The sequence below is a fragment of the Chinchilla lanigera genome, unplaced genomic scaffold (assembly GCF_000276665.1).
Source record: "Chinchilla lanigera isolate Chin_1 unplaced genomic scaffold, ChiLan1.0 scaffold00075, whole genome shotgun sequence".
Classification (NCBI taxonomy): domain Eukaryota; kingdom Metazoa; phylum Chordata; class Mammalia; order Rodentia; family Chinchillidae; genus Chinchilla; species Chinchilla lanigera.
This window is the reverse complement of record NW_004955476.1, coordinates 6,000,639-6,027,662: the sequence shown is the minus strand read 5'-3', so window position 1 is coordinate 6,027,662 and position 27,024 is coordinate 6,000,639. Positions and strand designations below refer to the sequence as shown.

At 39.6% G+C, this 27,024-nt stretch overlaps 1 protein-coding gene across 2 annotated transcripts in view; it reads right to left on the bottom strand.

Annotated features, from left to right (window-relative positions):
- Ano3 (anoctamin 3) overlaps window positions 1-27,024 on the bottom strand; it is a 357,658-nt gene that overhangs the window by 32,883 nt on the left and 297,751 nt on the right. For both annotated transcript variants that reach the window (XM_005401743.2, XM_005401742.1), the window contains 3 exons: window positions 11,348-11,430; window positions 10,694-10,834; window positions 9,236-9,400 (listed from right to left, as the gene is read on the bottom strand). In XM_005401743.2, coding sequence (XP_005401800.2) covers window positions 9,236-9,400; window positions 10,694-10,834; window positions 11,348-11,430 — 389 coding nt within the window. The remainder of the gene's footprint in view (window positions 1-9,235; window positions 9,401-10,693; window positions 10,835-11,347; window positions 11,431-27,024) is intronic.

Genomic DNA, 27,024 nt, shown 5'->3' with positions numbered 1-27,024 from the left:
CATCTATTCTAACCCTCATTTACATAGACTCAAGTAAGTGACATAAATTTTGAAGTATTCTAAGTAAGTATAGTTGAAAAAGCACATTTGTTCCAGACAATAAGCTGTTGTATGTTTATGATGTGTATATGTGTGTGAATACGGCTGTGTACCCCAATTGAATACATTCATGTTCAGAACAATTATTCCAATAACCCTGTGTGTTGGCAGGAAAATTAAAAGACATGTTAAATGTCTTTAATTAAAAGACCTCCTCACTTTGAAAGTTGCTGACAGTGCCTGAGTGTCCTTATAATAGAACTGCTGTGACTATTTGGCCTAGCCATGATTCAAATCTCCCTCTTTCTAAGATCTAAAATGTTCTTGAGACAGAAAGATTATGTGGAGTACAACAATAGCTGCATAAATTCCCTAGGGCAGGTTTTGTTTGCTTGTTTGCGTGTTCATTTTACTATACTTACAAGCTATAGTTTTCTAATTTTAAGACAAGATTACCCGGAGTTTGTGAACACCAAGGTTATTCTTACTGTAACACGTCCTCTCCATGCCTTATTTACCAAGGGAGACAACCACAGCACGGTCTCTTAGGGATGGACTTGACCTACCCACAAATAGTGCTTAGCAGCACCTGTGCTGATATCACTGACTTGACCAGCCTCAGGGAGGCTGACAGTTAATTCTGCTTAAATAATTGCCATTTAGAGTATTGTGATTGTGCCCGGCAGTGATTTCCATACGTTCTCATTCCTCAGCAACAATCCAAGTAGGTCTAATGAGCCTGATTCTCCGAAGCAGGAAGTGAGGCTGAGTATCAGGCAGCCATGCTGACACAACAGGATGAGCTAGCAAGGCTCGCCTGCACAAGGCTGTGCTTTGTCATAGTCTAAGACTTTTATCTTCACGCTTAGCACATAGAGCCTCTTTTGAAGTCTGGAAAGGAAATACCTGCAGCTGGATGCCGCAGCAGAGTACAATAGCCTATGGAGCAATGTTTCAAATCAAGAGAAAGGCTGCACGGCAGTAGGGAAGCTTTCTGGGGGTCCCTAAGAACCTGTGTCAGCCAAAGCCCAGATGCAGTGGCGGATGGGTACCAGCACGCAGATGTGCTACACAACCAATCCAGGCAGACTGACTTGTAAAGTCTGCAACTACAAAGCACAGAAACTGTGATTTCACAGCAGTCAGCTGGCAGGGGAGTGGAGTGGATGTGAGCTTGGGAGAGGAGAGCCAGGGAGGATGACACAGGGATCAAACCACAGTTATCCAGCCAAGCTGGCATTCTCTACTGAGGTTCACAGAGCTTAAACTTGAGTGGGCAGAGACAAATGGCCACCGACAGGTAACTGTTCAGGAGGAAAAAGGTGCTCTGAGGAAGAGTGAAGCTGCTGGAGCGCAGTGCTGGTGAGAGAAGCACTTTCTCCAGTGAGCAGGAGCCCCTCTTTGAGAGGGTGACCTTTGGGCAGAGACACGAAGTGAGAGAGGGAACCAAGCTGAAGTCGGGGCTGAGCTCCTCTGAGACCCAGAAACCCGACGCCAGTGTCCCATGACTGGCCTGGACGCCATGTGCTTCCAGGCAAGGAAGGGAGAAGGTCAGGAGAGGTGAGAGCAGTCAAGCCAAGTAGAGGTGAGGCAGAAAGACCTCAGAGAGGGACGTCTTATCAAGGGATGACTGGCCACGGTAAGGACATCAAGCTCTCTCTGCGCTTAGATGTCACCAGCTTCCCCCTAATGCCTTGGTGAAGTTTGACGCAAGAATCAGGCAGGAGAAGAGCAGCAAGGGAGGGTGAGGGCATGGCTCTGGCGCAGGAAAGCTTGAGGAGCTCTGCACTTTTCAGTGCATTTCCTCTCTGAGTCAGAGCCCACACACACACTCACTGAGAAAATAAAGCCCCAGGCTTCTGCAGAATGGGAGAGACTGCTCTCTTCCAGCTCTCTACCCTCAAAACTTCTATAAATCATGGGCAGAGATTTGCACAACCGAACACAGTCTAGAAAAGCTAAACGTCTTATTAAATGAGTCATTCTGCATTAACCCCTTTCTTGGTTAAGACCTGTGATCCAAACCTTTGATCCACCCCATCCTATAACAGCTTGTGTGCATTATAATTGGTAACCAAGAGTAACCAGGTATTAGGAAAGGTAAATACATTTTGATCACGTCCAAGAAAACAGCCCGGGCATGGAGACATGGAAACGGATCAGTGGTGGGGAAGACCAGAACCAGCAGAGAACAATGACACCACCCACATATTATTAATTTCTCTTCTTTCTTGGTTATGATGTGCCCTGTGTATGGTAACTGGATCTGACCATAAGAGGGGAGAAATATTAAAAGGAGCTCATTCTTTTACTGGCTATGCTTTTAATTGGTCCAATTCTGGATAAATTATTAGAATACTTCTCAAACGTTTCTAATTTTCTCTTAAGAATTACCCCTAGTTGTGATTCCAGACAGCTGTCATCCTGCTGTAACATGGCGTAGTTATGGGATTGAGTGTCAAGCAACAATAATATATATTTTTGAAATAATTTTACATCTTTCATTTTCATTAACCTAGCTTTAGAAATAGTACCTGATGTGATGGCCACCTGTTACTCATGGTATCTAGAAGTGGCAGTGTAATTCCAGGGGGAACCAAAATACAGATGAAAAAGTATGAAATTCTTGGTAGAAATTCAAGGCAGAAATTTCAAATTCTACCATGGCACCATTTTAGCTGTATGTTTGGCAAAATGACATTAAATATAATGTATTAAAGTTTTAATTATTGTCAAATTTATTTTACAATTTATTTTTAGAACCTGTGGTTTCTGATCTTGGCTATGCACCAAAATTCTCTTAGGCTCCTTAAATCAATGATTTCTAATACTATTTTAGATCTAGCTGGATCAGAATCACCAGAGCACTTTTTGGTGTTTTGTTTCAAATACTTTTTTTTTTTAGCCCCACAAAGGAGATTATTAATGGAAATCAGGCATTTAGTTTTTCAAAAGTATTGCAGAAAATTTGATGTGTAATAAGAATTAGAAAAACCTTTTAGAATTACATCCACAATCTGTACAATGGACTTGTAATCAAATTGTTACTATACAAGTCCATGTTTCTCCCCAGTTGAATATTTATTTAGAATTTCCATGATCTATCTATTTTGAAAGATTTAAAGAATGGTTATATAAACACAGTTGTATATTTTATTATATATAAAACAAGTATTGTATGCTTGAAAAACAATTCTAGTAACATAAATAAGCTGATCACATGCAATATGAAAGATGCCAGTACATTTGGAGAACAGCATATATCAAATTTATTCAAAAGATATATTATAGATGCCTTGAAGATATGCAGAAAGGATCTGGAGGTCCAAGAACAGGAAGCAAGAGAATGAATCCCTGCTTATAAGTGCTGAGCCCTTTGACAGTTGGAGAACGAGCTATGACAATTATACAAGGGATGAATGCACACAGAAGGCTGAATAATTCCGCCGGGGAGTCTGAGGGTTGGGAGAACAGGCAGATCCGAGAGCCTTGGGCTGCTATTACAACAGAGCTGAGATTGCTCAACCCTGCACATGAGACTGAGAAAAAGGTTGGTGGAGGAAACAATCTGCAACCAGTATTTTCACAGATGAAGAGATATTCTCCAGGGAGACAAAAGTAAAAAGGACATTTCAGACAGAAGAAGCTCTGTGAAGCACACACAGGGGTAGGAAGTAGCAAAGCACCAGAGGACAGGGAAGTGGTTCCTAGGCTGCAATGCAGGCTGCACAGAGAGGGGAGAAGAAAGCAAGACTCCAACGGCAAACCCACCCCCAGAGGAGGTGCATGAGTTTAAGATTTGTACCAGAGTCAGTGGAAATCTGCAAAAGAGTTCCAAGCACAAGTTAAAATGATCAAAAACTACAATTTAGACACATCCTTATAAAAGTCATGTGTAAAGGGAATAGAGTTTAGAGAAGAAACAGGAAAACTGTCAAGTTAGAAGGTGGTGGATTAGTCCAAGCAAAGTGTAACAACTAGCTTAACCAAAGAAGCCCAGTCAGAATATAAGCAGGGGATGGATAAGAGGGATGTCTCTGAGTAAAAGCTCACAACTATCAGTCACTGATAAGACGAAAGAATTGCATGAAGGACAGTAAAAGTTTTTTGCTGTATATGTTTTTATACATCCTGAATTAAGCCAAATATCTGATTTCAACTATTGCCATTCTTACATTTCATTATGTAGTGCATTTGAATTAGACCTGAGAAGCAAATTAGAGTCATAGAATATTTTCAGCACAAGTCTTTCATTTAAAAAATTGGTGGCACAGGGATCCTAAATTCCAGCTACTGAGAAACAAAATACATGTTTAGCAGTTGCATATTTAGGTTTGTCCTTAAAAGAGCATAGAAAATGGAACTTTTAGTTTCTCTAGACAGACATTTCAGTGGTGTAATATCGGACATTTCAATTATCTTTATTTGAATAAATTCTTAAGTTAACATATGTATTCAGATGAGTCACAAGAGCTATTTAATAACTTGTACCTTAATGATTAATAAGTGCCTTAACATCTTCAGTAGAAAGAAGTGCCTAAATTTAGGAGAGCATCATTATCTTTGCACTGATTAAAAATGAACATAATCTGAAAACTACTTTGAAGACAACAATATGCAATATAACAACCATTGTTGAGTTCATATCATCTTGTTTTTTTTGAAATTCTGTATCATTTCTAAAGTTTTTTAAATTAGTTTTTAACTCTGTAAAAAATGAAGATGACAGTCTTTTCACATAGATTGAGCTGGCTGCATATTTGCTTCCTTTATGCTAAATATGTTTTAAAAACCACCTAAGTTCATCGCAATGGTACAGAAGTGTTTATAGTCTACTCCCTGTCCCAAAGCCCATGAATCTTTATGCTGAAATGTCCAGAAAGTAGAAACAAACATTTAGAAAAAGCAAAGACAGCTCTGACCTCTCCCAGGAACTAGTAGTGTTTGTTTTGTAGCACTAAGAATAGTGCTTAGTTGTGCAGAGCTGGTGGTGTTTTGGGGATCTCCAGAGATTGTTTCAGTAACTCAGGTAATGCCATGTTCACCTGCCTTCAGAGCTCTTCCTGTTGCAAGTAGAGATTCATGCTATGGACTGCAGACTTTGCTTTCTGTAAAATTAAAGGCTTTGGAGGAAAGAATTCATTGAGCCTCAATGAACACGTCAACTTAGTAAGAACAAGCTGTATATCAACCTTTCGAGAGGAAAACCCCAGCAATCTGAGAGCCACTTGTGATCATGGCTAAAGGGTGGTAACTCAGAGTAGGGGTTGGCTGTAGAGCAGACTCAGTGTTCAAGAGGCTGGTGATTAAATCACAACCAGAATGATACAAATAACCCTAGAGTCTAGTACACCAACAGAAAGTCACCAAATTTTAAGATTCTCAATATTAGTGACAAGAGATTGAATCCTTTAGTGAGAAAAATGTTTGAGCCTAAAGCTGAAACGCAGGCACTGAATCAGAAATTTGGTCCCACACATTCCTCTGCTTAACTGAGGGACGATCACTTCTCTAGGTGGGAACAAAGCACTAAGTTCTGAACATGGAGTGTGTGTTCCAGGCTGTCACGCTTGCCTTCCCAAGCAGAGACTGATTACACACATTCGCTTCTTAATTTTTCATGTCTGAAAGAGTCCCTATGTTCAGAAAGATTAAGTCAGTTCATTAGCTTCACTCAAGATGCTTTGGAAGATCAGTAGGCCTTGGCAGCAAACTGCCAAATCAGAAAAAGAACAGGGGGTGCTGTGCTGAAGGCAGTAATAGGGCGGAGGTGGTGGAGAGAATAAAGACACGAAGCTGTTAACACTGACCACCACCTGAGGGTACAACTAGATTTATGGTGGGAGGGGCAGAGGGAAGCGTTATATTACGCTTTGAGGAAGTTGACTACTGTGCAGTATTTTAATATTTTCATACTTTAATGTATTTCATAATAACAAGACACCAATTTTTGTAGCTTAAAGGAAGGATAAAGTAAGCAGACTTTAAAGGGACATAATAAAATTAAGACAACTAAAGAATGAGACTACTGAAGTTGCTATACTATAGGAACTTTCCATGAACTGATCTGTTTTAAAATACTACTAGGCATCATTTATCTGAGCATCTGTACCCTGCCCCAGAGTTTCTGCTGAACTTCTGCCTAAAACCTTTGCTCAATAAACCCCCTTGCCTCTTAAGACATTTTTATTATTAATGTATTTGTAAAAGACACAATAAGACCAACTACTTCTGTTTGTTTTTCTCTCAAAGACAATTTCGATTATATGAATAGTTGCTTATATATAAATATTTCTGAAAATGTAATAGACATGAAGAAAAAAGAAAACAACAACACTTCAGTAGAAATCAATGCAGACATGGTCTGAAAAGTTCAGACAGACTGAAGAAAACATTGTCATTTCCACATCTTGGATTGACAGAAATCAAGTAACCAACTCTATTAGTTAAAGATAAGAAAAATAGGGAAAGGAAAGAAAATATTCTTGCTTTATGTGAAGGAATGAGAGCATACACACATCTATAAAGGGAGTTAAAATTTAAAATACTGAACAGAAGCACATATAGAGGAAGCAAGTTCTTTATTAGCATCTTCTACATACTAGACAAAGACTCATTTAATCTTGCAATATTCTTATTTGTAAGCTCTAGTCTCTCCATTTGAAAAATGGGAAATTAGAGCTCATGGATGGCACATGGGGTGCAGAGGGTCACAGAGGGTAGGTGGTCAGTCCTCTGGGTCCATGTCCAGAGTCCTCAGGACACCAAGGAGAAGAGGTGACAGAGCCCAGGCGACTTAGAGAATCAGGAGCCGCAGGCACGCGAAGGTGAGCGGAAGGAGCAGCACGGCTGTGGGCAGGGAGAGCGCCCAGCCAGCCACGGACAAACCTCCTCCTTACTCGGTAAAAGACACAGTTTTAGAGAAGACTCAAGTTTCCTGTCTACCTGACTGCGGTTGTGCGCGTGACTCACATGTAAAGTTAAAAGAAAACGTGCCTTCCACACCCAGCATGTCTCCAAGGTTATATCACGGTAGAAATCTTTCAAAGCTAAAGTTATTGTTTTATTTTTTTCTGATTATAAATTAATACCTGCATACAGAGATAAATATTTGAATGATCAGAAAAAAGTTATTTCCAATCAAAAGTGTTTGTCATATTATCTTACTGTGAAGAGATGATACTGTTAACAGTTGATTGTCATTTCTTACAGTTTTGAAATCCAGATGGGTGGGTGTGTATATTCTGGAAAATTAAAATCAAGTAAAACTATATCTTCCTGATGTAGTTGAATTTCATGTCTTTCAATAATAGTAAAATAGCATTTAAGTAGGGTGTATTACTCCATTATATAAAATTTTGAATCCATATTCTTTTAGTCTTGGTCATTTAGGATTTTTTCCCAATTCTTGCTATTCCACTATTCCAGTAATTTCTTCATAAACCTTCAATTACATCATGGATGATCTCTTTAAAGTAAGATATCTAGAAAATTCAGTATACATATGATAAATATTAGATAATATAGACAGAAAAAAATCACCTATACTCTTATTTTCCAGAGATAAATTTTGATAATATTTTGATGAATAATTACAATTATTATCTATGTAGTTATTAATGCTCTTTTGCTTTATTTTTGATGCTATCCTTCTCAGATATATTTTTAAAAATAGATTTTATTTTTTTTTTTTATTTTTGTTTTTTTTCCGGTACCGGGAATCAAACTGATGACCTCACGCTTGCCAGGCAGGTGCTGTGCTGCTGAGCTAAATCCCCAGCCCCCTAAAAGTTTGTATTTGATCAGGAAACTTTGTCTAAATTCTACATTAACTTGCACAACAGTAAATTATCTAGTATTGTACTTTTCAACATTTGTTGCACATTTTATAAACCAGAGGCATAAATTCCAGTATTTTATAGCTTATCAGGAGGTACTGAAAATAATTCTTTCCTTCAACAAATGAAATTTAAACTGAAGAAAGCAGAATCAGTAGATATCAACTATGTATTGGAGTTGAAGTGTGTTCTCTTATGGCCTTTTCTGGTTATTAAAATTAAATAGTAGATAATAGTAGATGCTGTCTGACCCCTCATGAGAAAGCATGAAACACTTGTTTCAAACGCATTTGGAAACAAATGTTTATTGCCTATGTATGATATGACGAACTGTGCTTGCTCAGATAGCTATACAAATTACCTTGTGTTGGAAATATGTTAACATTTACCCTTAGAAAATGTACGATTTGGGACAGACTATTTAAGTTCTCTGATTTCCAGTTTTCTTTCTTGATGGAAAGAATATCAACTTTGTGGGGCTGGTGGAAGAATTACGGACAAGATACTATCCTTAATGTGTAATTAGACCTCTTGTTTTCAGAAAAAATTGGTTTTCATACACTGACTTTGTTGAAGAGGCAAAATGATGACCTCCTGGACATAAACATTTTATCTTCAAGTCAATAAATGTATGTGATGTTGAACAAAAAGATGCTCTCTTTGAGAATTTAAATCATAGAAACCTGACAGAGTGATCACATAGTTAGATAACTGAGGTATGGCATGCCACAATGAAGCAGACTGTGACAGAAAGAGAGGTCATAGGGAGGGAAATACTGTCATCCTCCTAGTGTGAACAGAACACCTGTATTAGGAAAAGAAGAAGGAAGAAGGAGAAGAGAGGGAGAGAGGGAGAGGGAGAGAGAGAGATAGACAGAGACAGAGAGACAGAGAGACAGAGACAGAGACAAACAGAGAAAGAGAGGAATGGAATAGGTGCTTTGGAGATGACAAGCCTTTACTTTCAAACCAACTTTTTTGTATCTTTCCACCAAAAGTCTTGTGAACCTGAGTTTATTTAAGTGGTTTTTTGAGCCGACACATCCTTCAGCTGTTAGAAAAGTGCACGGCACCCCTCAAGCACACATCAGCTACTGAATGGGTGGACGTTATCATCAGTCTGGATTATAAACTCAAAAAGCAGAGCAGACAATACAACCAGCACTGGTTTTCATTTCAAAAACCCACCATCTCAAACCCATAGATGGAATATTTTCTGAGAAAATGAGTTGTCATTGCCAAAACTGTAGATCTGTCTGATTTTGTCATCAGTGTACACTCACCAGCTACAAGGGCCCTCACCCTTTCCACCTCCCACCCCTCTGTACATACTGCAAAGCAGCTCTGTAAACACTTACGAGATTCAGCAACATGATGATTATGAAATTGATGCAGACCGCAGCGGCAGATGTTGCGAACTGCCAGTGCTGTTTGATGAAATTCCACTTGAAGGATGCGAACTGCTCCATGACTACCAGGCGGTACACCACCACCGCAAACACCGCGGTGATCACCAAAGAGATCTGTGGCACAGGACAGCAGAGAGGGCACCCACAGGGGCATCATTAACAAGCCAAAAGTAAGGGCAAGGATCGGGGACACTGTACCCAAGAGTTAAAAGGATTTACCTTTCTTAGAAAGGATACATTGACTATATTTTCTCCCTTGAGGGAGTAATTTATACTAGAGTGACAATTAACACTAAAAGATTGAAGCTTTAAATGGTAACTAGGCAAGACTGTGCCTATTTCAGTTCGCTAGATTTAACCACTGTGCAGTGCGTACATATTTCAAACACCGCAGTGATTTGCGTTGACTCTTGCTTTCACACTGACATCAGTCTTTATCTTGTAATCTGAGCAACTATTTTAAAGATAACAATATGCAATATAATAACCACTGTTAATTTCCTATCATCTTGTTTTGAAATTTTGTGTAGTTTTTTTTTTTTCTCCCTTTAAAATAAAAAAAAATACACCATGGTGACACGAAAGTACAAACAATGTTACTTGGCATTTTAAAAAATAGAGCTCAGGGGTGTTGCTTAGCAGTAAAATGAATGCTTAGCATATGTGAGATGCTTAATTCAGTATAAAGAACCAACAAAATTAAAGTAAGATAAATTTAGTTAATTAAATTTACAAATAAAATAGAAATGAGAAATATGTAAGCTGTTTGAGTATGATGTCACCCCCCTAATGTACAAATTCTACCTAAATTCATCTTTCAAATAGAAGACTTTCTTTTAACAGCAGATACCCAGTTCAGCAGGGTGACTCATTTAATTTCCATTTAATCTTAGTTGATTTCAGTTCCTTCCAAGTAGTGCTTTATTTAAAAAGGTGTGCGAATTCCCTCCTATAAATCTCTATAATCTGCCATGATTTCTATTTTATTTAATCGAAAATGTTACCAAGGTACTGAAAGGTTATTTTCTTTTTTAATAGTTTAATTTTTTATTGTTAAACTATACTGTGAAGCACATGTCTATGGTTTAATCAGAGAGACATGCTTTGTACATCATCAACGACATTTACTGTAGTGGAATAAGACAGAGAAAACAAGTACATGTTTGAAAAGAATGACTACATGTTCCACCTGGTCCTACTTTTGCTATTTAAAGCGTATTTCCTTGTTAGTGAACTGATCTTGCATATACGTTAGGTCAGATTTACCTCCCTATGTTTTTAAACATTAAATGGAGAATCTTACAATCTCTAATTATAAAAACAGACTGAAGACAATTTGTCTTGATATCATGGAACATCCTTCAGCCTGGAGTCCCACAACATTCTCACATGAAGATCACACCTTACCATGAAGAATATTCCTGAGACAGAAACAAGAAGACGGATGATTTTGTCTGAGGAAGGCTGATGTGGCTCAGGTTTTCCTGTGATGGGATTCACAATCTCCATCTTGTAATACTTGGCTTCAAACTGGGGGCGCAGGGTTTCCTAGAAGAGAAACTAAAGTTCAATTCAAGCCACATATTTAAAAAATGCCTCCAAGAATTAATATAAAACTGCTAACTTTGCCCAACTTTCATTTGTCTTCACAAAGATGAATCCTTTAAAAAATAGTATGTCGATTATTTTCCAAATAAACCTTAATCTGCATTTTATTTAGCATACTTTTGCACTGGTGTAATTTAACGAAGTATCATAGAAGTAGTTTAAAAAACCCATATTTCATTATTGATCTTTTTTTTTGTTTTGTTTTTCTCCGGTACCGGGAACCGAACTCATGACCTTGCGCTTGCCAGGCAGGCGCTTTGCCACTGAGCTAAATCCCCAGCCCCTCATTATTGATCTTTGTGATCTTCATAAAGTATGAAATCCTGTTGGTAGCACACATCTAGGGGAGATCTAATGGTGTGTGGCTACTGCTGGTCTCAGTGGTGGGTAACAGCAGCTTCCCACACTGTGTGATATCACCGTTTCCATATCTCCAGCTTCCTAACATCTCACCTCCTCTTCTTCCCATTCAATGAGATCCCAGGTATAGGTCAGTATACTTCTTCTCCTTTTCCAAAACTCCAGGAAGACAGTAGCTATAAAATATCATGAGAATAATAATTAGTTTCCCAAACCACAGTACATTCATTGCTTTTTCTCATCACATCAAATTATTATGTTTTGACATTATTACAATTACTTATTATTAAAGCAATACTGGAATCCCTCCTTCCTGTATCGGAACACCAGTATCAGTGTGCATTCCTAGAGAGTGTGTGTCCTTTCATTGAAAGTGAGCGCAAGATTTTTGTTAATGTGATTCATTAAATTGATCCTTCCAGGCAAGGTTAATATCAGTGAGGCAAATATAAGTGTCCTTTCTGACCAGTACATGCTAATCCAGAAATTCTAAGAGACTCAAATAAAGTGTCCACCAACAATGATAACAAAGACCAGATGCTACTTTTCCGGTACCATTAAAAGGGTATGGAAGGAAAAGAGAGAGAGAGAGAGAGCAAGACCATCTTGGTAGAAGAAGAAGAAGAAAAGAAAGAGTAGAGAAGACTGGTAGATGAATATTCATACTGAACGATTCTTGGCAGGAAAAGACTCAATGGGCAAAGGCAAGATGCCTGAAGTATTACCTGGCTTTCTCCACAAACAGCTCAGGGAGCATTTTCTTTCTGGACAGTGGGGTCCACCCTACACTACTGAAGACTTTGTGGACATAAGCAAGAACTCTCATATTTTCATAAAAATCTATTCCAGTGCTGATCCAGCCATCCGTACTGTTGTTGGATGAGATACTCTAACCTCAGGGATCTTTTTAACTAGTGGCAGAGGACAGTGATCTTCACTGTAATGAGAGTTATAATACAGTATGGACAAAGAATATCTTCAATGCTTTTTGAAAAAAAAAAAAACCCTCAAGGATGTATTCATGATATACTGCAAACGTATACTAATAAGAATACAATACAAACTTCAAAAAAAGAAGTTGGTAGAGCAAGATGAGGTCTCCTTTCCTGACTGTTTTCAATGCCTCAACATACAGGAAAAGCAGGGAGTGATGGTCCTGAGGTTTTGTTTTATTTTCCTTTATCATTAAAATCAATACTTACATTCATTAGAAATATAGAGATATTATGCATAGTCACATGAACTTACATTTACCTCACTTTAACATTTACAAAATCTTTTCTCACATGTGGTTTAGCTGTAATTGTCTTGCTCCTAACATTTACAAGGAGGTGGGTAGGTAGGTATCCATTGCACGTGGGTTTTGGAAACAAAGGTGCTCTGCTGTCTGTGTCCAAGGTCACATGGCCACTGAATGCGAAATGCAGGTCTGACTTTGTCCACAGAGCCTGGTGGATAGAGCCCTTAGGCTCTTTCTCCTTTATCCTCTTCTATCAGTACTAGCCCTCATTTTCTGTGAAGAGCTGGAAGAGGCAGGGAAGGCTACACAACTAACAGGGTAACCTGTGTTGGCATTGAGATACAGGAGGCGCTCCAGACCCTAGATCTGTCTGTAAAGACAGGTCATAATCGCTGTTGCCCATGGAGAAATCTAGCACTTCTAGGGATGTGGGGTACAGGAGAAAGGGAGGACACATCAAGGGAGAATTTGTTACCAAAGGAAAACCGAAGGGGAAAAGTATTACTTTAATTAAGCAATGATAATACACAATGACTAGGAACCTGGACACAAAAATTTTAATTTAGACCATGACTTCGACCTAGAAGGCTCAATAAATTCTATTTGTCATTAATCTCAGTCAAGACTTAAAGTTTAAACACTTTATATACTCCCTCCTTAATATACTTTTCCTGCATAGACCTGATTTAAGTGGCACCTGCCACAAAATCCAAGAAAAATAAAGGAAATCTTGGATTTGGATGACTCTACCTTGATAATAACATTATGAAAGCTACAATGGTTATTTCTAGGAAAGTGGAATAGTTTCTTTAGACTTGAGTATTAAACTGGCCTTTGTGTTAAAAGTCCATTTTAAATGTGAGATACATATATTAATTTTTTCATGATTTACTTATCTAAGCTGTGAAGTGAATTCAAGTTCTCACTTTAAAATATTCATTAAAAAGAGGACATGCAGAGTAATTTATCAGTGTGCCAGACACAGAGGAAGGCTACAAATTTTTCTTTGCTAATCTATACTAAAGGTATTAATAACACAATCACTGATGAAGACAGCTAACTTTGAAAATTAAAGCAGTAGCTGCTCCTGCCCCAAGAACTATCCCAGGGGATGTGAATATTCCACAGTCTACCAGGAGTGGGTTTATGCAAGTTCATGGACTGCTCAAAAGTGATCAACTGCTCTTAGGCTCTGCGGATTTCACTGAATGCAAATTATACTACAAAAACAAGGATTTAAGTTTATTTTTTCTGGAGACCAGGATGTTTTTTTTTTTTTTTTTTTTTTTTCAGGTACCGGGAACCGAACCCACGACCTTGCGCTTGCCAGGCAGGCGCTTTGCCGCTGAGCTAAATCCCCAGCCCCTAAGCTAAATCCCCAGCCCCTCAGGATGTTAAGTGAAATAAATCAGCTTAAAAATTACATGGTTTCTTTTAAATGAGAAATCCACAGTATAAATCAATTAAAGAGTCAAATAAAAGGCAGATAATAAGAAACAGGGAGACAGATCTTTAGATCTTTTATACATAAGAGATGGAGGAGGGGCATTGGGAGGGGAAGGAAGGGAAAGAGACATAAAACAGAATTAAGATGTGTTACCTACACACATAAACACCCTGAGAGGAATGTAATCATTATGAACGGCAACATGCTAATTAAAGAAAAGAGGTTTTAGAAAGTAGTATTTTACCTTTTTTGTCATACTGGGAAAGCAAGCTATGGCTTTGATCGCACAAGACAAGTACCTTACCACTCCCAGCCTAACGGTGAGTAAGTTTTTAAAAGCCAAGTAACTAAAACTATCTTTTGGCTTGACTTGCATGATGCTATTCTGGTTCTCCCCAGGTTTGTACTTTAGTTTTCTCAGCCATGGTAACGCTTACGCTTAGCAATCGAGGACTCTGAAAAAGACGTGAAGAGTGGGCACGACCAGATCTCATTCCCCAGCCGGTGCTAGGGTGCCTGCAATCTCAAAGGATAAGCACAGGCCATGAGACTGGACCTGCAGGCTAGCCTGAGCCTGCACGACTCCCTGGCCTGCTGTTGGGAGAAGGCTGGGCTTAGGGGCTGGGGATTTAGCTCAGTGGCAAAGTGCCTGCCTGGCAAGCTCAAGGTGGTGAGTTCCATTCCTGGTATCAAAAGAAAAACAAAACAAACAAACAAACAAAAAGAGAATATAGAAGGCTGGTCTTGGAGAAGGGGCTTCTATTTTTGCCAATCCCTCAGCACAACAATGATGCAGAAGCCTCAACTTAAGTGACTTCAAGGTCCTCCTATGCAGGTAAATGTGGGGGCCAAGAAAATGTGGGGCCAAGTATACATGCAGGAGGAAAGGCTGGGGCCCGCGCCAAACAGGAAAGGGATCAAACCCACCTAAACACGGAATTCCAGTTCAAGTGGCACATGTTGATAAGTTCTGCACTGCCCTAAGCTCTCATCAGGAGTGACCCACTGACTCACACACTGTCCTGCGTGAAAATTCACATCTGAAAGATGGAAATGGGTGAGAGAGGACAAAAAGAGCTAAGGTCTTGACACAGTGTGTGCATGCTTCAGAAAGAGTTATATGAATTCAGTCTCATTCTTGACAATAGAAAGATAAAGGATGAGGAATGGGATGAGCTGCCCTCTGGTTCAGGATTAAGTCCTGGGCATGAGTTTCAAGAGGAAACAGGAATCAAGGACATCAACAACCACATGTGATAAATCATGCAAGTCATTTTGCATGAGTCATTTTGCATGATTGCTGCTGAAGCATTTAGTGTGCATTGTTAACTTGGACCATGGCTGGATGTGGCCGTCTCCAAAACAGCAGCAGATCGAAAGAATACAGAGCATGAATGAAAGAGGATCTGGCAGGTTCTGGAGGGGAGGGGTGAGGATGGAAGAACTGGAGATTTGAATCAGGGAGATGTGCAGCGCTTGCTGCTTAGGCAGCTTTAACATATCCCATTGCCCGGGCTGCGCCTTACACCTATTAAAGCAGTATCTCTTCAGCAGATCCCCAGCATTAGAATATTTTAGAAAGCTCCTGAGAACTTCTGGTGTGCGCTCAAGTTTGAGCACCATTTCCAAGAGCAACCATTATGTCAATGAAGGTGAGAAATGGAAATTGAAGTCATGGTTACTGTCCTGGTTGAACCTCAGCAACAGAACTGTAGGTCTAGCTGTCAGAAACAATAAGCAGCACTTTTTTAACTATCAGTTTTTGGTGCCTGCATACTTATGAAACATTTTGATAATCACTTCAGGTATATTTTTTCTAATGTCTGTAAAGCTCACTCTCCAAATAGTTCACAAAAATATGAATTTAAGAAATCTGTATACATGAAATGGGCCACGAAATGACTATTATTGTTGCTCACAGTTTTAGAAGTTAGAAATGCGAGATTTAGAGAGGCTATGCAACTTGTTAAAGTCAAACAGATGGCAAGACCCTAAATCATGCTGATTTCAGGATTCACACTCTGTTTCCCATACATCCCTGGGTATGACTAGATGAAAGGGAGGATGAAGGTGGTGATAGGTGAGAATGGACATGTGAGAACAAGTTGTGAAAAGTGTCAAGGAAGAAATACCTTAGATGTAGGTAGACATGGAAATAGAGGTAGATGTCAAAGAGCAAGGAGTTTAGAGGAAGGAATCCTAGTGGATAAGGAGGAAAGAGCCCAGGATGAAGGTAGCAACGGAGGTGAATAGGGGAGGGAGTACATTAAACTTACTTGACGTTAAGTTGAACATGCTTTAAAATGAGAGCATACAGAGTAGAAGCAATTGCTTTGTTTTTAAAAGAATGAAGTGTTAATATAGACACAACTGAAATGAAAATTTAGAAATATAGCTGCATGTGTTTGTGTTGTGTGTAGATAAATTAGATGCACTGCAGTTACAGGGACATTATGCGAAAGGGACACACACCCAATGTTGGCATTAATGTTGGACAGGAAGTGGATTATGGGGTGTATTCACTGTCTCCCTTGCACACATTATAAAAATAGACTGGATCGCTGGGATCCTTTTATCACAGCTCACTCCTGGAGGCCTACAAAACTGGTTGGTGAGGGAGTTGAGGATAGAAGCACCCAGTGAAGAAAGGCATTTTGTTACCAGGGGAGCACCTGGCTTCACATGTCACACAGAAGTGGAAAGGGGTATTCTAGAAAACCTGATGCTCCTGCCTTTGTGTCTCTGCTCCTTAGCAACCCTGTGCCTATTTATTTTCACACCTGCCTCTCTGACTACAAAGACATTCTTGTCTTCAACTTTAAAGGAATCTGAAGAATGTGGCATCTCAGTGTTACACTGCTGTTTTCTCATGTTCAAGTGAAGAGCCGGGGGAACAGACTCGGGGGTCACGGGTATTAAACCTCTTTGATTTTGCACTTGGTTTTTTGCTGTTATTTGTTCTAAATTCAGAAAACAAGGTCCAAGGAGGTTGAAACTCATCACTGACCTTGTCTGGAAGCCCGAGCAAGCATCCACAGTTTATTACAGTTTGTTACACTTGTTCCTGTCCATGATTTTCCCTGTTTCTCAAGTTATTTATTTATTTTTTTTTCATTTTACTGTTTGGCCCACTGAAAGGTTCAGTGCTTCTCAAGTGGAAGTAAAGTTTTGGATAGAATCCAGGGGCTGTGACTATAACTGCTGGCTTTGCGCTCTCTTCATTACTCCAAGTTTTCAAATGAGGCTTCATGGAAAGTTCACTCAAGGTACAGGGAGACAAAGGGTGTCTCCCCCAGAAGTCCCCTTCGTGTCTCTTCCATGTATTGAGTGACCAAGTTCAATTTTACTTGTAAATTAATGCTTAAAATATTTCAAAACCAGCTCACTACTGATTCCAGGGGTTAGGTAGGAAAGAAGCAGAGAAAAAAGAGGCAATTTCAAACACAAGTGAATTTAAGTGTGTCTCAAGATGGTGGACAAAATGCAATTCCAAGTATTGTTTTTGCGAGAGGAGATAAAGCCTTACAGTCCTCTTAGAAGACGGCCCAGCTGAAACAACAGTGACTCAGCGAAACAGCTCCGGGTTTGCCAACACGCAAGAGCTACTACAGACGCTCCTCCCTTCCCAGGTTAAGGGTCAGCAAATCCTCAAGTGGGATGCGCATGCGTGGTGCAGTCGGCAACATCACCATGCTGAAAGCTCGCTCAACGGGTTGCACAGTTAGTAGAAAGGCCGCAAATATGAAACATTGTAAGTGTCCTTGCCCAAGGCATATTGTTTGTTATTATGTTGTGTAAAAGTGCAGTCAGTGGTGTTCTCTCAAGGAGTAGCACTTTGAAGGGGTATTTAGCACAAAGAGTATCAGGGGGAGTGAAAGGGCAGCTTTGGGAGACTTACTCATAACTGAACCTGCCACTGAGACTCATACCTGGAACCAGTTAGTATAGACTCACTCGGCTTGTTAAATTTGGCCCAAGGACTTGGAGTCTTTAACTTTACTTTCAATTTCCCTTCCCTTCCTTTTCTTTTCTAACATTAAATAAGAAAGAACATGGTCAAGTCAATATTGCAACCCTAAGTCCTGAAAATATTCACCTATTTCTGGAGTCATATGGGGCAATTTTCCTCCTAGATAAATTCACATAGAAATAAGGAGCTACATACAAATACCATCATGTTATGTTAAAACATAGTGAATAAAATATAGTGAGTTTGAGACCAGCCTGCCCAACCATGTCCCCCACCAAAAAAAGGAAAGAAAAGGGAGATCTCACCACAGTCTGGATGAGATCACATTAGACCCTTGACTTTGATGTGGAGAGCCCCAAAGTTAATAGTTCATGTTACTCAACTTAGTGTTGGCATTTGCATATCAAATGGCATTGCAGCAGCATTTGCTCAAACTGAATGGATATTTCCACTCCAGTTGCTGACATACTGGAGGTATCCACACAAATTAAGTGTTGCCAGCTTGTTACTGTGCATTTCTTATAAAATATAATGCCATCTCTTTAATAATAAGGCTATTTGGTTAATTTTCCCCAGGCCCTTCCTCCTTTACCATTCATCTACTAGGCAACTTCCTTCTTTTTAACACTCTGCACAATTTCTGGTTAAAAATGTAACCCACAGCCAAAATAACTGGACAAAGTGCTCTATCTTTTTCACCTCTAAAATCCAGGGATGTAGGAGAGGCCTGGCACATGTTAGGTCTTCAATTAACAGATGCTAAAGGGATTAAACATGTAGAGAAATAATAGGCATCAACAATGTCACCATCAATAAATAAGTCCCATTAAAATTTTGGTGTTTCCTTCCAATGAATATTTCTTGAACAGTATATTTAGACCTCCTGCATGTTGCTGATGCTAAGAGGTATGACTATACCTGTTGTTAATTTATACAGGAAGAATACAAAGCTGTCATGGAGCTCTGCAAAGACTTTACCCTTGCCCTGTCCTCCCCAGGAACCCTTCATACCCTTCCCAGGACAAGTACTTATATAATTAATCCTGGGAAGAGCTGTTGTCTGAAGAAAACTGCTGCAGAACTGAGGTCTTCATCCAGGTCTGAACACTACTAAACATTTGTATTTGCAGCCTGTGGGCATCGTTCTAGAATTGGACATAGTACCTCAACTAGACTGTGCTGGGAGCACATGACTGCTAACCACTACACAAGAAATCAATAACTTGGATAACAAGTGTAATAAAGTCTACCTTCGTGGCCAAATAATAATCATTCTCAGAACACGATACTTTAAGGACAGCAGTGTGGTACTGGGTAAAGGGTATATGGGTTAAAGTAGGAGTGTTTTGGGCTTGACAGGTGCCCAAATTCTTAAAATGTGTGACCTTAGGGGTATGAAGAAACAATGATGCACCTGAATTTTTATAATTTAAGTGGGAAAAATAAATTGTCTTCATGAGGATTGGAAAAGTCCAGGACTTGTTTGGAAGTGATCTAATTATCCTCATCAACTTGAAGGGCATAATAAAATTTAATAAGCAGTTTTTTATACTGCTTGTTATACATATGAAACTTCATAGACAAACTTCTTGGTTTTCACTGCATGGGGATATTGTATGATTTTCTGCTTCTTGATCTAAAATTCAATAGATGCACAGTTTTTCAAATCATAATTGACGTGTCCATATTCACAATTTTGTTGGGTCTAAAAACTCCACGTACCCACAGCCAGAATGTCTGACTTGGTTCAGTACTAGGCTCCAAGAGTCACTGTAAGTGTTTCTCATAGTTGACTAGGAAGACTTTGTCGAGGATATTTAGTTTGGGAATAATAAGACATATTTATGTGGTTCTCAGGCATTTTCCTGTGTCACTCAACTACTCTCATATAGGGATGGCTTCTCAGGAAAACCCTCCCAGCTCATATGCCGATCCTCTCGGGTGATTTGCAAGTGTTCTACGATGTCCTCCGCTAGTAATGAAAGAGAAATAAGGTTTGGAATACATGGAGCTACAAGCCGTGGGAAACTACAACATCTCAGCTCACACATGACACACACTACAGATTTTCCCACATTTATAACAGTCTTAAAAATGCATAATACAATCGATGGTACATTATGAGGCTTAAATAAACTTTTCCCAAAACATCAGTACTAAAAAGAAATTTGCATGAAGTATGCTAGAAACACAGACTGAATTATTTTATAATCTCAATAAATATTTTTCTTATCTTAAATAAAGAGGTAATCAAAAATTCAGATAATATAAGAACAAAAGCTCTACAGAGATACATCAAGCAGTTAATCACAATAATGTTTTCTTCTGTATTTTGCTTTTGTGTATTTCTGTTATTTTGGTGTTTCTTAAAATTTATACATTTGTGATTTTGCCCACCCCTTTACTTTTTTGGCACAGGTTGTCCTTATGGTGCTCGAGCTGATCTCAAACTCAGGTACTCAAGTGATCCTCCTGCCTCAGTCTCCCCTTACTGCTGTGACTACAGGTACACACCATGGCACTAGCTTCAGTTCTTATTATTTTCATGTCTCATCTTGTACTTGAATTTTTGAGTTCTTAAGGCAAGCTTCCAAAATTGTACAACAGTTCATGTCACAAATATCCGTAGTAGATTTAAAAACTATGGCTCTACCACTCCCAACAAGGTCTGCCTAGTTATTTATCCTCACTACAGATTCACATACAAGAAACACTTTCTTGGTTACTTTACTGGTGACGATAGCAAAGCCAAGACAACGTAACAAACTTACCCACAGATAAACCTGGCTCTGACCCAGGGCACTCTGTTTCCTTAGACACTGCTACTAGCAGGTCAAAGTGCTTATTCAGAAGAAGAATTCACAACTCTGGGTATCATTCCTTAAGGATTTTCTCCTGACTCTGCACACAAATATATATGTATACATATATATATATTTTCTAGAGCTTATAACTTCTAGGAACTGACAGCTTAATTAAATAACTTGTTTTGAGTGTTTTCTACAAAGTTGTGAAGGTTCCTTCAGTCTTTTCTTTTTTTATTTTAAAGAGAAAAGAATGAAAACAAAATAACAGTTGTGTTGTCCTCCAGTTTTTTCAATGGACCAGGAAACCACTTAGGGTGCTTCTTTGCTACCTGTGAGTTTGAGTTCATAAGTCCCCTCAGGTCGGAATAAGTTTCCTTTTCCGGCTTTTTTTGCCCTGCTTCTGAGGCAGGAAACAAGTCCCGCTTCTCCTCCAGCGCGCATGCGTGCAGCCCAGGCAGCACACGCTCAGCTGAGCTCTCCCGGGGCTTCCCGGCCGGCCGTGAGAGCAAACAAGCTGTGTTCTGCCATTGCTGAGGTTATTACTTAGTTGTTATAAATTTTCTAATGAGAGTAAAATAAATGAGCTAATCTAGGATTTTCTAATTATCTGCTTTATTTTTAAGAGAATATTAATAAATTGTTTGGGTATTTCTAAAGGCATTAAAATAATCAATCTGCCAGTTTTGTTCCTTCCATGAATTAATGCTCAGTTGAAACTTCACTTAATAAGAGAAGCCCATATAAAATAGATGATTGATAAGTTAGTCAAGAGTCAACCTGCGATTGCATTCTATAGTGAAATCAGGACTTTGCTGGTTAAAGACCTGTATAATATTCACTTCATCACAGAGGGATGGGCCCGCGATGGGGCAGCAGTCTCAGTTTTCATCAGGCAGGTTGAAGATGATGTGGTTGATTGCTACGAAGAAAAGCTCCATTTCCACATCCTTAGACCAGTAGGTGTCTGGGGAGAGCACGAAGCTCTTTATATTAGCAAGATGTCCCATCCCCATGTCCTCCACGCACCACTTTCCTCCTCCACCATTCACAATGGGCCCATAGAACAAAGGGAGTTGTACCCTCTATTCCTTTGAGTTACCCCAAGAAGGCTGCAATCTCCAGACCGGCCCTCAGCCATAGGATCTGACCTTCCCACATCTGCGGAGGTGGGCGTGGCTTTGCTGATGCGCGCCCACTCCTTCTTCCCAGCTCCAGATACTTTCACTATGTCGTCTCTTATTTGACGTCAATCAACAAATGCGACTTTCCTCTCCCCTCACCTTCTTGCTCTGCTTGAAAGCTGGGAATCCTCTCAAGCCCTGTTTCCTCACGGCCCTCTCCAGCAACTTCTATTTGTCTCCCACTTCAGCTGGTGCTGGAGATGATACTGTGAATTTCTTGTCTTCATTGCGGACTGAAGCGCATTTTGTCACAGGTTTCCATCCTGCATTATCAGTTCACACTTCCTAAGGTCTCCCCCTTTATTCAACTTCTCTGGAGACTTCTTTCTTCACTCTCAGCATCACTCTTGACTCCCAAAGTTGTTCTTATGAATTAAAACGTACAGAGATAATGTTTCCCATTTCCCGGCTTCTCATTTCTTTGATCTTTATCGTCAAAGTTGTTTTTCCTACTTTTCTTCATTCATGTCCTCCTATGAAGTACTTTTGATCAATCACGGGGAATTTCCCATAAGCTCACATTCTTCCAGTTCATAACCAATAAATTTCAGTTCCGACAATTTCTCTGCTCAGATTTTCACTACAGTGATCTTATCACAGATTTCCTTCCTTCCTGCCATCTTGTTCTGGCCTTCTTCTGTACTTGGCCTGATGGTCAGTCACCACACTCGACTCTAGCTCCCGCCTCCACTGTCATAAGCCCATGGTTGGAAAAGACCCCAGTGAAATCCAGGGCCCCGTTGACCACCCATGCTTATGCATATTAACACAGCTGGAGAAAACACAGCTCTGTCGAGTGGCCTGCTTCATCTGAAGTTAATGGTTACTCGCTTTGAGTGGGTAGGTGTGGTTTTCATGCTGTCATACCTTCTCTTCTCTTTTTTAATACCCAGCACCTACATTCCTAGCACTCCCAGCTATAATTTTGCCTTCTATTTTGCCATTAAAAAATCAAGAAATCAGAAGAGAATATTCACTCAGTCCACCTCTCTCCCCTTAGGTCTACTTGTGTTCATAATCCTCTATGCCCCAAATTTGACCCTACCCCACACAAGACCAGATATTCTTGTGAATGAGTCCCCACCTCGACATCAACTGCTAAAGCAAACTGCTCAGGGATCCCTCTGTACATCCGAAGTGTTCAAGAAATGTCTTCAAGTGCAACTAATCAAGTTGGTGCCAAGAAAGGGAAAGACATTCTAGAAAATAAAAATGAAGAAAGAAGGAGCCTGCAGATCTCTTAGGCACAGTACACTCACTTATGCTTTATTGTTGTGATTATTAAATTGATCTATTTATTTTTTCATCTACACTTTCACTTATTCACTCATGTGTTCATGGATGGAGCACTGACTTTGTGTCAGGCCTCAGCTCAGCTGTAATACAAAGCAATGATGAAAACAGAAAAAAGTGTTCGCTCTCTCAGGCTGACTTCGAGAGCAGGAACAATTGATAATGTACTAAGTAAGATGCAGGGGATGAGGAAGACTGCAAGAACTACAGGAAAAAGAGATCAGGGTGGAAATAAAATAAGTCCAGGAAGGGGGGTTGCAATTTCAGAGTATGACTAGGGAAAGACTCCCTGTCAAGAAAAAGGAATCAGAGTAGAGGAACTCATCATTCATCTTTCATCTAATAAACACTTAGTGGCAACTCTTACGCCAAACTATAGACACAAATTTAAAATAATGTAATGTACGCATTTGTGCACTGCATTGGAGTAGTTTCAACTTTTATTCAGGTTGATGCCAAGCTTCAAGTTTTAGCTTCTCCGACAGAAATTACTACATTTAGCACTAATTGGGCCTGAGTAAGACTGGGCTAAATTAGGGCTCAAACACAGACTCTGTCTCTCTCACCTCCCTGACACCCTGCAGACAGCTAGGAGGTAGGGCTCCCTTTCTGTGTTTCACTGCACAATCTTGGAAATGGGATGGTGACCAAACTGGCAAAACCAAAGGTCAGTAAGGAAACAGGCAGGGCTGAGGTGGGCATGTAACTAAAGAGCACTGGCCTAGCTTGCAGCAGGTCCTGGGTCTGATCCCCAGCATGAGAAATAAATAGGATTCTGTGGCTTGGTGCCCTGGGCTTGTGCTACCGTGCACATGCTTGTCATGGTGGGCTTAGCCTAGAGAATCGATCCAGAAAGGAGTCCCACAGTTCTGACCCAGGGCAAGGATTCCACGGGGCCACCTGTGCCCTGCGCCATTCTCCTGGCCTGTGCCCAGGGCGCCTTTGCTGGGAAAAGACACACTGAAGAAAGCAATGATTTGTAAATGGTTCCATCACCTTTTGACAACCCATACTTATTTTTCATAGATTCAGAAAGGGAGATAAAAATGCACAGTGAATAACTTGTGTCAGAGCCTCAACTGTGTTCAGTAAAATGCCTCCAATAAAATATCTGGAATCTCTAAATAACTCAAAGCATTAAGCAGGCATCATTTAGAAGTTATTGAAAATTTCTTACTTATCACTTAAAATTGAACAGATGCAGTAAATCAGTGGTCTTCAAAAATTTCTAATTTTGAAAAACTGTATCTTATACATTTTGACAAAGGATCAAAATTTTCCTTTGATATACATGTTTAAATAATTGCAAAAAATGTCATTTCTAGCATGTTATAAAAATGGACATTTCAAAATATAATTTATACACCACTAAGTATTTATACCTTTTGTATGGTCTTTTAAGTGTGCTTTCAATAATTTTTTTCCAATGAAAATTTTAATTTTTCCATTTTTCTTTAAACCTTTATCCATTTCATTTCTGGCTTAGAAAGTAAGTGCTTATTATCTTGCCGTACTTCTTTGAAAAACAAAGATATGTATTTTTTAACTTCTGTCACAATTAGGACCAAGAACTTACTTCAAAAACAATCTGGATAAAGTTTTTATCCAATTAATAGTATAATACACTTCAAATTCTAATATATATTAATCACATAATCCAAGATTTAATTAGAACCATATCTCTGCAGGATATCAGAGAGGGTTTTGTTTGTTTTTCAGTTGCTTTGGGTATCCATGGATACCTGTTATTTTTGAATACAATGAGATAGGCTTTGTTTCAGCATCCATTCGATTTTAATCTCTTAGTAAGAATATTTACTGAGAAAATATTTGCACATCAGTGCGTACCTAGGAACGCAGCAGATTTTGTTAAGTTGCGTTTACTTCTTTGAACTGTGGGTAGAATTCAGTGAGAAAAACTGCATGAGAATCTAACTGTTAAACCTAATGTTAGTGACCTGTCAGCTTTACAACTTTCCCAAGCTCTCCACTTACATCAGTATATATGCAAGCATATACACTTTCACATACAATGTGCTGTATCATAATTTACTTAACAAAGACCATTGTCCGAAAATTTCCTTTGTACCCAAATGGAGCGTTTAACTTTTGCATAAAATTATAATGAAATAAAACGAATCACATGAGTCAAGGCAGAGAAGCTCGTGATGCCACGACTTTAGCAAGGTAAAGCTTATGCATTGAACAGCTACTGGTGTTCATGGCAGTGATTCCCCTAATTTTCTTCTGACAAACTATTGAAAGAAATTAGATGTTACCAGCCCCAAACTAAAATTTGAGCTGTAACTTAAAATGTAACATTTTATTTATAGAGGATATTATTGAAGTTCTTCAAATAATGTCACAATATTGTAACTGTTTTTTTCTTTTGAGGTGGTTTCTCCCTAAGTTGCCGAAGCTGGGCTCTAACTAGAAATCCTTCTACCTCAGCCTTCCCAAGTGCTGAGATTATGTATTTATTTAGTGCGTGTGTGCAGTGCGTGCTGATCACACTTAACATGGACAAATTTGTACACTTACACAACACTTCTTAATTCTGCGTTCATCCTCTTCCCCTCTCATCCCTCTTTGCTCTTTCTAACTCTTGTTCTGCTTCTGATTTGCAATAGCTCAGTTTCCATTTTCCGCTTCAACTCTCTTGTTTCATCTCAAGTCTATTTTATTATTAATGAATTATTTTCTTGTTGCTAAAAGTTCCCATTCTTCAGTGGGGAGGCAGAATCTTAATTCAAACGTGTACCCTGTTTCAGACTTACAGCCTGCTATCAGTGAACCTGAGCAAAGATGAGAAGGATGCTGAAACCTCAGTCACGGTCTCCCCGGAAAGCACGTCATGAGAGCTTAGTTTGGACTCTCGTGACAGTGTCACTGGAAAGCTGAAGCAGGAGAACCCGCAGTGCTCTTGCCTGCTGCAGCTCTAATCCCTGTCATTAAGACAGCGTGGAGTGATGGCATTTCTATGCACACCCAGAAAAATCCCTAGGGATGAAGCACATCCCATGCTACTCAGTCATCTTCAGCTCTCCACGTACAGACAGAAAGGGTTTTAAACACTATCCTTGGTGGATCCTTTTCTTAGCAACTGGCTAATCTGAAATAACCACAGGAGCTCTACCCTATTGCTCAGCTTTCAATTGTTTGATTAAATTTAACTTGCTTGTCTTCACACCAGCGCAGGTATGGCTTCAATATCCCAAGAAGGAATATGTTTTAGAAGTTGGTTTAACTTATAATCAAATGCTGAAAGGGACTTTCGGCTACAGAAAATTTAAGATTATTGAGTGGCCTTGTTCTTGGCGGGGGCCAGTTCACCAGGAAGGCTCTCTGCATTCAGCTGGAAGCTTCTCAGCTCCTGCATTTTAGCTAAAGTTTCGTTTTCTCTCCCTGCAGTTGGAACTCTATCTCCTTGTACATCAGAAACCAAGCATGAACCCCAGGCATCCCGAGCTGAGCAGACCTTCGCACAGTCCCCAAATATTGATGCGCAGCATCTCCCAGTTTCATTCTTCTCCTTTTCACAAGCTGGGGAGGAAGTGGAGAAAATGCGCCAGGTTGTTACTCAACTCTAGTATTCAGTCAGGTATTACTTGCGCACTTCTGAAACTCTCTAGCTTCTACACTGAGAGTAAAAGCAAACAGAACACAGGATGGAAACTACTTCACCAAGTAGGCTGCCAGGATTACTGAGGACCGTAGAGGACATTCTCAGACTTCCCCAGATCCCCTGCATTCCCCCAGCGCCTGACTTCAGCCCTGGTGATGATCTCTAAGGTTGTACACAGCTTTCTCAAGGATCCCAGCACACATCCGT